This window comes from Bolinopsis microptera, chromosome 5 (genome assembly GCF_026151205.1).
Source record: "Bolinopsis microptera isolate Bmic1 chromosome 5, MBARI_Bmic_1.0, whole genome shotgun sequence".
In the NCBI taxonomy this organism is placed as follows: Eukaryota; Metazoa; Ctenophora; class Tentaculata; order Lobata; family Bolinopsidae; genus Bolinopsis; species Bolinopsis microptera.
The window spans coordinates 6,774,212-6,787,361 of NC_087076.1; the positions used below are offsets into that span (position 1 = coordinate 6,774,212).

The 13,150-nt window shown below is 36.4% G+C and overlaps 1 protein-coding gene across 1 annotated transcript; it reads right to left on the minus strand.

Moving 5' to 3' along the window:
* Positions 1-6,775: 6,775 nt before the first annotated feature.
* LOC134815942 (uncharacterized) lies at positions 6,776-8,074 on the minus strand. Its single transcript, XM_063824556.1, has 4 exons — positions 7,971-8,074; positions 7,631-7,789; positions 7,362-7,415; positions 6,776-7,186 (listed from the first exon to the last, which is right to left on the minus strand). Exons 1-4 carry the CDS (start codon positions 8,017-8,019, stop codon positions 7,098-7,100), a joined length of 351 nt encoding a protein of 116 aa, XP_063680626.1. The 5' UTR covers positions 8,020-8,074; the 3' UTR covers positions 6,776-7,097.
* Positions 8,075-13,150: the final 5,076 nt, after the last annotated feature.

The window sequence follows — 13,150 nt, forward strand, 5'->3', positions numbered from 1 at the left end:
TTTAAGGAGCAAGGATTTCGAACCTGCAGCTTTACGAGACAAGCATCACCTTCCAATAATTAGACATAAAGTGGCTAAAACTACCAGCTTGTAGACGCTTTGAACCACGAACATGAATTCAAACATACCAAAACTGTAGCCATTTCATTCGGAATCAGCTAGGAGTCTTGCGGACAATTTTTGTCACCGCTTAGTTGACAACTGTAAAAGTATCAAGAATACCCAATCACGTGGCAGACCCAACAGTTTTAATCTCCATAATTTTGGGACGGCCTGCATTTGTTCATTTACATCACAACAGGATCAGGAGTCAAGTATCTCTACTATAATTCAGACAATATTAATTCGACCACTGACAAGCTTTCCCCCGAATATCGAAATATTTATGTAAATGCAACGAAATTGTATTTGAACGCATTGCTTTGTTTTGACATAATTTAAATCACTAAAGATTAACATTCTTTATTTTGTTAACTCACATCCTAAATTGCAAATCTTATACCAGTTTTTACCCTATTTTTTCTAATTTATTTGTTTCCTGAATAATAAGTACAATGATAATATGCTCTGACGAGAAATTTTGCTAAAAATTTTATACTTATATAATTAGTGTTTACCTATTTTATGATAGATAGTATTTTAACGACAATTTTAATAACGGCTTATTGTTACAGTTATGTCTGATTGGCAGACAGACAATAGTCTTCACAAATACCTAGAGGATCTAGTGAATGAAAGTTACACAACGGGAGAGATCAGAGGCAGAATGAAAAAGGACTACGATCAATATCCAAGTTCATGAAGAACAATTGAGAGGTCTCTAATCTCTATGTTAATACATCTGCTGTGTTGTTAGTTCGTCTCAAAGTTAAAATACCATTAGATTTAAAACTTTTCATCTTCAAAATTTTATGTTCGCCGTTCGGGTAGAAAAATACTTTTAACACTTTCATGAAATAAATAAATAATCTGAGAACATGAATTTAATGTAGCTACAATGAAACGTTAAACAGTTTCCTTTAATCGCATGTTTAGAATTATCAGAAATCTTTAACTCTTAACTTTCAGAATGCTAGAGTTCTTTCACATAAAAAGAACAGACAGCAGTTTGTCTGACCAAGAAGTAACCCAAGCTGTCACAGATATTGTAGCAGACACAGGTGGAGCCTGGGGTTACAGGCATGTGAGACAGGAATTAAGGTGAGACGATTATCTCAAAATATTCTGTGACGTTTATATCGGATCTAATAAGTTACAGTAGTAAAAGCTATAGTATGCTTCTAAAGAAGTTAGTACGTTCTCAAAGGTTCCAGATGTGCTACCGATTTGTTTAATGTTTATTAGATGCAACAGGAGTATGCTTGTGACACAAGCTAAAGTGATGAGGACGTTAAGAGATGTGGATCGTGTTGGGGTAGAACAGAGGAAACCCAGATTTCTCGGCAAACGACCTAAAATGCCGTTTAGATCTAATGGGCCTAATTACCTTCTTTCGTGTGACGGCCACGATAAACTCGCAGGCTTCTTGTCTTGATCTGAAGAAAATATCTATCTTTGAATCGTAAAATATGATAAATACACCCACCCATTTATTATATGGGTGGGTGTATTTATCATATTTTACGATTCAAACGGGTGGGTTTAAACTCTATGTAGCATATCATAGCAGCAAAATGAAATGTAGCATAAAACACGAGTGATAGTAAATAGTAATGTTCACCTATTTATATTTAAGTTATAAAAGTAATACTCAATCTCAGATGTTTAGATACGTTTAGTCGCAAGATTTTGTATTTGTGGATCGGCCAAACGAACAGCGATCCAAGGGTAATTGGTCGTCTCTATTTGGATTACTTAATAGAGAGTAGACTGTTACCACGACGACTACGTCTTGACGCTGGTACAGAAACCGGGCACATGTGCGCTATACAGGTAATAAATGCTATTGATTACGCGAACCCCACGAGAACTGTTGAAACAGAGGTCGAATACAGACAAGATTTTGATGTGCCCAATAATTATATAGTGATTGTGAAGCTGATAGTATTTTGGTGGTGAGCTTTCAGTAAGCACCTGTTGACCTTCGGATATCAGAGGTCATGTAACCAGACTCTTCACTATGAATTGTGATTTAAAGTAGTTTAAAAGTTACTTGGTAAGAACCTTTGAGATGTTCATTTTCTCTGATCGTCTACCAAGTTAACAGTTATCTCAGGTAAAGACATTGCCATAGAAATTTTAAGACTACATGTACACGTCAGTATTCATTCCTTCCATCACGCAAGATGGATGTCCAAAGCTATCTATGTCTTAAAAATGTGCTTGTCGCAGAACCAGCTAACCAATATTCACCACACTAAACGGAAGAAGCTAACGAAATTGGGGATATTCATTGTTTTCGTGTACGTTAAACCTTGGTTTAGAGCTCACTCCGTTACATCTGCTGCTTCAAATGATCTTGAACTGTTCAGGTTTGTTAATAGAATTTCTTAAGATAAATATTTCGTTTCAAACTACTGAATTATAGCAGCTAAGATTTTAATGGATGAAGATTGTTACTTTAATTTTCAATCTTCATAGTTCATAGTTAAACAGAATATCTTATGTTTTGATAATAATTGATGAAATTACCAGGATCTGACCATCTACAAGATACTTAACCGAAGAGAACATATCCTTCTCCCTCTTTAATGAGAATCTGCCTATCTCAGTACGAGAGAAGCTGGCTGCAGCAATTGTGAAGACGACAAAAAAAGAAGGAAGACTTGAAGTGAGGAAACCAGAGCTGCCTGAAGTAAAAGATTCCTCGACTCTAGCTGACTTCGCTGGACCTCGTTCTAGATTGACCTTGTAGGACTAGGAGTCAGCACACAGTTTCTAGAGAAAGACGATTGGCACCTGACAGCGGAGTACAAGCAACTGAAGTCCTCTCTAATAAACCTCTCAGCTACTAATGACTCGGCAGAGAGGGCTATATCTTTAATGACTACCTATAATACTAGAATCGCTAGAAAAGAAAGCTGTTTCCAAGATCTTCTACAGGTGGTTCGGTGGCATCAAAAGCAATTTTCATTCCAGTCAAAGGAAAAATTAAGGGATTTTAAATAATTTAGTTTGTTAACAATCGAATTTGAATGTAGCTTTAGTATTTAATATGATTTTGATTCTATAAATTTATGATATCCTCGATTTTGGCATGTGACATGTAGAATAATCGGAAGGAGACGAGACAATTCACCGAAAGAGCGGTTATAAGTACAAGATTAAGAAAGACGTAAGATTCTACAGACTCATGTTGGACGAAGACTCAGGACTATATTTTAAGGAGCAAGGATTTCGAACCTGCAGCTTTACGAGACAAGCATCACCTTCCAATAATTAGACATAAAGTGGCTAAAACTACCAGCTTGTAGACGCTTTGAACCACGAACATGAATTCAAACATACCAAAACTGTAGCCATTTCATTCGGAATCAGCTAGGAGTCTTGCGGACAATTTTTGTCACCGCTTAGTTGACAACTGTAAAAGTATCAAGAATACCCAATCACGTGGCAGACCCAACAGTTTTAATCTCCATAATTTTGGGACGGCCTGCATTTGTTCATTTACATCACAACAGGATCAGGAGTCAAGTATCTCTACTATAATTCAGACAATATTAATTCGACCACTGACAAGCTTTCCCCCGAATATCGAAATATTTATGTAAATGCAACGAAATTGTATTTGAACGCATTGCTTTGTTTTGACATAATTTAAATCACTAAAGATTAACATTCTTTATTTTGTTAACTCACATCCTAAATTGCAAATCTTATACCAGTTTTTACCCTATTTTTTCTAATTTATTTGTTTCCTGAATAATAAGTACAATGATAATATGCTCTGACGAGAAATTTTGCTAAAAATTTTATACTTATATAATTAGTGTTTACCTATTTTATGATAGATAGTATTTTAACGACAATTTTAATAACGGCTTATTGTTACAGTTATGTCTGATTGGCAGACAGACAATAGTCTTCACAAATACCTAGAGGATCTAGTGAATGAAAGTTACACAACGGGAGAGATCAGAGGCAGAATGAAAAAGGACTACGATCAATATCCAAGTTCATGAAGAACAATTGAGAGGTCTCTAATCTCTATGTTAATACATCTGCTGTGTTGTTAGTTCGTCTCAAAGTTAAAATACCATTAGATTTAAAACTTTTCATCTTCAAAATTTTATGTTCGCCGTTCGGGTAGAAAAATACTTTTAACACTTTCATGAAATAAATAAATAATCTGAGAACATGAATTTAATGTAGCTACAATGAAACGTTAAACAGTTTCCTTTAATCGCATGTTTAGAATTATCAGAAATCTTTAACTCTTAACTTTCAGAATGCTAGAGTTCTTTCACATAAAAAGAACAGACAGCAGTTTGTCTGACCAAGAAGTAACCCAAGCTGTCACAGAGATTGTAGCAGACACAGGTGGAGCCTGGGGTTACAGGCATGTGAGACAGGAATTAAGGTGAGACGATTATCTCAAAATATTCTGTGACGTTTCTATCGGATCTAATAAGTTACAGTATTAATAGTTATAGTATCCTTCTAAAGAAGTTAGTACGTTCTCAAAGGTTCCAGATGTGTTACCGATTTGTTTATTAGATGCAACAGGAGTATGCTCGTGACACAAGCTAAAGTGATGAGGACGTTAAGAGATGTGGATCGTGTTGAGGTAGAACAGAGGAAACCCAGATTTCTCGGCAAACGACCTAAAATGCCGTTTAGATCTAATGGCCCTAATTACCTTCTTTCGTGTGACGGCCACGATAAACTTGCAGGCTACCAGAATTCCTTATTTGATCTGAAGATATATGGGTGGGTGTATTTATCATATTTTACGATTCAAACGGGTGGGTTTAAACTTTGTGTAGCATATCATAGCAGCAAAATGAAATGTAGCATAAAAACACGAGTGATAGTATTTTATAAAAGTAATACTCAATCTCAGATGTTTAGATACGTTTAGTCGCAAGATTTTGTATTTGTGGATCGGCCAAACGAACAGCGATCCAAGGGTAATTGGTCGTCTCTATTTGGATTACTTAATAGAGAGTAGACTGTTACCACGACGACTACGTCTTGACGCTGGTCGCTGGTACAGAAACCGGGCACATGTGCGCTATAATACAGGTAATAAATGCTATTGATTACGCGAACCCCACGAGAACTGTTGAAACAGAGGTCGAATACAGACAAGATTTTGATGTGCCCAATAATTATATGGTGATTGTGAAGCTGATAGTATTTTGGTGGTGAGCTTTCAGTAAGCACCTGTTGACCTTCGGATATCAGAGGTCATGTAACCAGACTCTTTACTATGAATTGTGATTTAAAGTAGTTTAAAAGTTACTTAGTAAGAACTTTTGAGATGTTTATTTTCTCTGATCGGCTACCAAGTAAACAGTTATCTCAGGTAAAGACATTGCCATAGAAATTTTAAGACTACATGTACACGTCAGTATTCATTCCTTCCATCACGCAAGATGGATGTCCAAAGCTATCTATGCCTTAAAAATGTGCTTGTCGCAGAACCAGCTAACCAATATTCACCACACTAAACGGAAGCGGGAAGAAGCTAACGAAATTGGGGATATTCATTGTTTTCGTGAACATTAAACCTTGGTTTAGAGCTCACTCCGTTACATCTGCTGCTTCAAATGATCTTGAACTGTTCAGGTTTGTTAATAGAATTTCTTAAGATAAATATTTCGTTTCAAACTACTGAATTATAGCAGTTAAGATTTTAACGGATGAAGATTGTTACTTTAATTTTCAATCTTCATAGTTCATAGTTAAACAGAATATCTTGAATTTTTGATAATAATTGATGAAATTACCAGGAATCTGACCATCTACAAGAAGATTGACAAGAAGGTAGCAGATAGCTGCAACAAAGTATTTCAGAGACACACCAGGTACTTAACCGAAGAGAACATCTCCTTCTCCCTCTTTAATGAGAATCTGCCTATCTCAGTACGAGAGAAGCTGCAGCAATTGTGAAGACGACAAAAAAAGAAGGAAGACTTAAAGTGAGGAAACCAGAGCTGCCTGAAGTAAAAGATTCCTCGACTCTAGCTGACTTCGCTGGACCTCGTTCTAGATTGCTCTTGTAGGAGTCAGCACACAGTTTCTAGAGAAAGACGATTGGCACCTGACAGCGGAGTACAAGCAACTGAAGTCCTCTCTAAGAAACCTCTCAGCTACTAATGACTCGGCAGAGAGGGCTATATCTTTAATGACTACCTATAATACTAGAATCGCTAGAAAAGAAAGCTGTTTCCAAGATCTTCTACAGGTGGTTCGGTGGCATCAAAAGCAATTTTCATTCCAGTCAAAGGAAAAATTAAGGGATTTTAAATAATTTAGTTTGTTAACAATCGAATTTGAATGTAGCTTTAGTATTTAATATGATTTTGATTCTATAAATCTATGATATCCTCGATTTTGGCATGTGACATGTAGAATAATCGGAAGGAGACGAGACAATTCACCGAAAGAGCGGTTATAAGTACAAGATTAAGAAAGACCTAAGATTCTACAGACTCATGTTGGACGAAGACTCAGGATTATATTTTAAGAAGCAAGGATTTCGAACCTGCAGCTTTACGAGACAAGCATCACCTTGCAATAATTAGACATAAAGTGGCTTGAACTACCAGCTTGTAGACGCTTTGAACCACGAACATGAGTTCAAACATACCAAAACTGTAGCCATTTCATTCGGAATCAGCTAGGAGTCTTGCTGACATTTTTTTTCACCGCTTAGTTGACAACTGTAAACTGTAAAAGTAACAAGAACACTCAGTCCAGTGGCAGACCCAACAGTTTTAATCTTCATAATTTTGGGACGGCCTGCATTTGTTCATTTACATCACAACAGGATCAAGACTCGTGTTATTTTGAAATAGAAAAATTAACGTTCAGCGTATCCAGTTTTAAAGTTAAACAGTTTCGAATTCAAATCAGTAAAATTCCAGAGCGCTTCAAGTATACACTATAAAGTATAAAATACAGAGCTATTGACATCTGATTACGTCTAAACTTTAGAGCGTACAAGCACTGGAGCAGGAGTTGCCGGCAATATCGTCACAGTCACTGTTCTCAGTGCAAGTCTTGTAGTCAGCTCCAATTCCTGGAAAAGTGTCTTAGCTCTTAACAAAACTTAGACCTTACGGACTCCTCGGTCTTTATATTTCATTTTTATGGAAACCAGAAGCTTACATATTATTGATTATGATTATTGATTCGCCCAACATTTAAGGGGAGGGGGGGGGGTCAGTAGACCTCGAGAGATTAATGGCACTTACCACTGTCAGAATCAGCCGCTAAATAGCACCATTCCTTGCAAGTAGTACAGCAACCTACAGGGCGATAACACTTAGATTGAGGTTCGTAACCGTGGCAAATATGAAAGCAAATATAATGCGATTGTCATGTGAGGGGCGGTGTGACGTCACCTTTTCAAGTGTGAGACGCAACGCAAAAGGTACATGGAAAACTATAGCTTAAACGTGAATCTAAAACATGATGGTTCTGAGGTTCTTGAGTTCACGTTGGTATGTTTCACCGAACCTACCTCGGGGGTGGATATCAGTTGATGCGCACCAGCCCATGCATTGGGAAGCGCAATATCCTTTATGACATCCATAGGAGCATGCAAAGAGTCCTTTATCATACTTTCCGTCGCATTTCTCTGGTGAGTGGCATTTCCATTGTCCCCAAACACATACTGCGTCTGAAGAGCGGCAGATATGTTTCTCTCTTTAAATTCTTGTTATAAATATACTACTGTTCCTTCTCTTATCTCGTGATGATATGTTAGCGAGCATTTTTTTTTTCTTTTTGATTCTACAATCTACAATAAAAATGAATAATTTATTTCAAATTAATTAAGTTACTTGAAAAAGTTTGCTCACCTGAATAACAAACGAGAAGAGTCAAACAAAGGAGGGAAATTTTAAACATTTTTTCAGCAACGGTGAATTATTCGAGTGATTACGATGAAAGTTTTGTTATGTTTTATGGTGGATTAGTCACCACATTCTAGCAACTAAGATGAGATTATTCAATTATATTTCAAGTATAAACAGGTGTTTGAAAGTGCTAAAAGGATCAGAAATCAAAATTCGTAAAGAATTCTATTTCAACTCTATAGTACTTTATTACCGTAATAGAATAATAAAATATCAAATGTAACCTTATTGAATTATGCTATGATAAAATCCGTAAAATTTAATTTTTTAATAGCTTAATAAAATGACTGGTAGCACGAACGAGAGGCATCAACCACTGACTCTAAACTTGCAAACGGAGTATTTAAAATTAAACGCACTAATTCGTCCACTCTGTTCTGTTACTTAGAGAGTCTAAAGCAATTTATAAAAACTTTATTACAAAGGATACAAACTTCAGAACAGTTTTTTACAACCTATCAGAGAAGTCAAGTACGTGTGCTTCTTTTTCTCCCGGTTGGGGGAAATAATGTAGAAAATTTGAGTCGTGATTCTGATATGAAATTAGTATTTGAAAATATTAATGATCTTAGTTTAAGAAGTCTTCCCCGTGGCTAACACACACTTTTTATCATTAATACCTAAGAAAGTAAGAAAACGACATATTTGACTCATACCCTCATATTAGGAATATGCACAAATTCAATTGCTTGAATTTTTTAGGACAGAAAGTATTAGGTTTGTTGATATCTTTTCTTTCTTTCTCAAAAAGCCGATTAATTAGTGATGTGATCCATCAGTAGAATTTAATTGACCTAGAAATAAGAAATGGATCATGGACTAGATATAGGGTAAAGTTCACTTGAGTGTGCCACCAACTCAGAAAAAAGGCACTGAGAGCATTCTTCTTTATTAAACGCATGGTGGATACCAGAGCGCTGTCAACAATTCTACAACAATTTTGAAAATAGAAGGGTTACTAGGTCAATGAGAACTAACAATATTAATATGGAAGAATTTCTGAGTTAGATATACAAGGTCCAGATTTATCCGGTTTTTACAGGGTACCAGCTCAGGGGATACCAACTCTGGTCGCTGAACCGGGTAAGGAAAACACAGAACTTCTCAAATCAGGAATTCTTCGAGTCGTGCGTAAACGGGCAGACTTGGACTATTTAGAGAATAACAAGATAATCACTAACAACCAAAACGGATTAAGATCAGTTAGGAGCTGCTTCACACAGCTCCTTGACCATAGGGAAAACATATTCAAAAATCTCCAGGACAATTATGAAGTTGATGTGATTTATCTAGACTACGCTAAAGCGTTTGACGAAGGCCAGTGCGAACTGAATGGAACAATCAACAGCCACAATGCGGTACACTGGCCTGTAGAAGCGCCCTATTCATTCTTCAAATATCACCAAATGGATTGGAATCTGCTCGCAACGCCTCTTCGGACCATACTTCTTCAAGCAAAATATTAGAATAGAAATGAAATCTTAAATTTCTATTTATTCCCTGAAATTGTTACTAAGTTCAAAATAAATGTATATGATAAAGTCTATCACTATAAGAATATACATGAAAGTCAGACATGCTTCGCGAAAACTAACAGTTCTGAGTTCTGTGTGCTAACTGATACCAATTTACACTAACTAACTAATACTCTTAACTATCTAAAAACTAACTAGCTAGCGTGTGTGCTCGTAGCGCAGCTTAAATAATAAAAAATGAGCCACAGTTCATTCTGCCTAAAACTCCTCACAAAATACTGAATCGTTAAAAAACTCGTTAAAAACGGTTTATAGAATACAACGGCCACCACTTACACCAAATTAAAATACATACTATGCAAAAAAAGCAGAATTATAGGCAGAAATTATTCATCATGTTTAAAAAAGTGTAAGTACGTGTTATTTTGCTCCACAAACTAGGGGGAGAGGAGGGGCTCAGTTGCTATAGAGATTCAAATCTAGTTGAGTTAGTCTCCGTGAAAGCTCAAGGATAAACGTTTTATTGAAACTGTCTAGGGATTTGATAATTGACCCGCAATTTTGACAATCTTACTTTCACCGTTGGTCCTGACCCAAAGATTAAAGATGCGTAAGATTTAGAGATAAGGAAAGTCCTAGAGTTTTGAATTGAACACATTTTACTTCATTCAACACATATTACTTTTTATTGAACACATTTTACTTTACATTAAGCATCAACGTTTTTGCTCTCTAATCTTTTCCTAAGTGCACTGACTTGCTGATAAGAAACAGCTTGATCTGATCATGGCTCATCTTAACAAGTCGACTCCTACTCTTACGAAGACTTCATCTCATTCCAGGAAGAACAGTAACACTGAACTCGCTGCCTTTGGGTCAACCCCAGGCTCGGAGGCACCCTCCTTCGGTATGTTGGGCTTTGGTGTGCCAAAGACACATTTGTGCCCATTTGTGCTAAGACATGTTTGAACGCGTTACCTACTCTCTCTACGTAAGCGTTGATTTGGAATATAACAGACTCCACCTTATTGATTCCACAATTACTAACAAAGTCACTAAACATTTAAGCAAACAAGCAGCCATCAAACAATACCTTACAACTTAAATAATCATTGATATAGATCAAACCATGAACAGTTTAACTTTAACTGCGGCTGCTAATTTACTTTCACAATCTCCGCCAACAACAATCTCCGCCAATATCTAGAGGATCTATTATCTAGTAAAAGAAAGTTACACAACGGACGTGATCAGAGGCAGAATTAAAAAGGACTACGATCAATATCCAAGTTCATCAAGAACAATTGAGAGGTAATATATGTTAATACTTCTGCTGTGTTCTCAAAACATTGTTACAGAATGTAATATTCGGGTAGTAAAAATACTTACACCATTTTTATGAAATAAATAATTTGAGAACATTTAGCTACAATGAAATGTTAAACAGTTTCCTTTACGGGCTTTAATCGCATGTTTAGAATCTTTAGACTTTAGAGTCATCAAAAATCTTTAAGTTGAAACTTTCAGAATGCTACAGTTTTTTGAGATAAAAAGAACAGACAACAGTTTGTCTGACCAAGAAGTAACCCAAGCTGTCACAGATATTGTTGCACACAGATGGAGCCTGGGGCTACAGGCATGTGAGACAGGAATTAAGGTGAGACGAATATCTAACAAGAATTGCGCCCGTTGTTTCGTTTTGGCGGACGCTAGATTTCCATTTCACATTTAGTAGAGTAAAAACTGTTACGCTAAAAACCCCGTTGCAAAGGAGTTCATCTAAAATGGCATTTCAAGAACAACATCACAAGATAGACATTCAGACTTTGAGTTGAAAATTTTGAAGTCAATTTGCGCAAAATGTTCAATAGCTGACTTATTCACTTTTGTCAGAAAACAGCAGCGTTGGTCCTGCCTGTCAGAAAAATGACCCAAAGATGACCCAAAGATGACCCACCTAGAGCAGAGTTCCTTATCTAAATGGACCATCACAGATAATGATAGCAAAATGCATTTCACAATGGTAGTGGTACCAATTATTAATTTATTGTTAAGATATTCCGAAAATGATAATATTAATAAGTTACCAGTCGGTTTTGTTGGATTGTTGTGTCACAAATATTACGTGTTTACAATTTATGTTGCTAATTTTTTAAACTTTAGAAATAAGAATCATAAAAATGATATTGTAAAACAGGTCGCCCAGAGGCCGCTCAGCAATAAGACTTTAAGAGGTCGATATTATTGGCACATGTGAAAAAAATAGTTGAGAAAGTTGGGGATCATGCGATTCTTACCACGGATATTTAGACAAGCGAAGCTAACGACTCATTTCTTTCATTAACTCTTCACTACCTCAATTCTGAGTTCCAGCCCAAGATGGTTGTGCTAGATTGCATCCCATTTAATGCTGAGCACACCGCGGAGAACATTCTTCATCTGATCGAGGAGAAACTGGATCCGTTCCAACTGTCGGATAAGATCCGTTGTTTTGTTAGGGATAATGCAGCAAATATGAGGCCGCTCAGGAATAAGACTTTAAGAGGTCGATCCAGCAGGTTCAAAAGATCTATCGGAGCTTATAACTGATAGCTGATAACTATTTTTTATAGTTATCAGATAAACATTAAATTAACGCGTATTTTAAATTTTCGCAAATTCATACCTGTAGAAATTATTTTTTAAGTCTGAGAATATATGTATATATTTATTTTTCGAACAAAAGACCTGTAAAAAGAAAGCAGGATACGCACAACCTTTGGCCATTTTGTGACCGCTTATGTCAAGCAAAGCACAGAACATCAGATAAGTGCCCGAGTAGATTCAAATTTTGAATCTCAACAACAACCACTGGTTGTGTGCTTCAAATGCTCCTTATTATCGCAATGAGCCTGACATTGTTTAATTATTTGATTCACTTGTTCACGTATATTACAAATACGACCTCACACTACCATTGTCCGCTACGTACTAACCCAACACCAAACAAATATACTTATACGATTCAGAATGTCATACAGATGTTACATCTGCAAGGAAACCAAAGATGAAGAAGGGCAGCTGCTGGACGAGGAGCTCTGCAGAAAATGCCAGCTGGAGGAGAGAGCCCAGAGAAGAGAATTGAAATTGGAAGCAGAGATAGAGAAGGTAAAACAGAAGAACAAGAGGAGGTTGAAATCTCAAGGAGAAGTGGAGATAGGGTTAACGGAGTGTTAACCCTATCTGCACTGGGATCTATGAAGTCTCTTTCCATTGGATACCATCCCCTGCAATACGATCATCTCCAAGCAGTTTACATCAGAGGAAAAGTGAGGGAATAGTTTAAAGGAATCTAATCAGCTCGTTATAAAATGAGGGAGTTCAGAGGTACAGACTTACAGAGTGTTAACTTCATATTATGTTTATATTATATTTCATGTGTTTGTATATAATATGTGTTAATTACTTTGGGCTAATACCTTTATCATATGCTTATATGTCAGGAGTATGCTGTATCTGAATGTCTATAGCCGTGGGGTCTTACATATCTCAGGAAATCAAAAGTCTTATTGCAGATGATGCAGAAATAGATTATATCACAAAGTTGAAAGTATTCACTAGACAAACTGTGAGTAACAATAGAGAAACTGTTGAAGAAGTGACAGTAAA

Bases quoted from the DNA above. Each gene is read 5' to 3' on its own strand.
- LOC134815942 (XM_063824556.1), bottom strand. From the start codon at position 8,019: ATGTTTAAAATTTCCCTCCTTTGTTTGACTCTTCTCGTTTGTTATTCA. The intron at 7,790-7,970 runs GTGAGCAAACTT...GCCGCTCTTCAG, and splicing joins TCTTCTCGTTTGTTATTCAG to ACGCAGTATGTGTTTGGGGA. The intron at 7,416-7,630 runs GTAGGTTCGGTG...ATCGCCCTGTAG, and splicing joins AACTGATATCCACCCCCGAG to GTTGCTGTACTACTTGCAAG.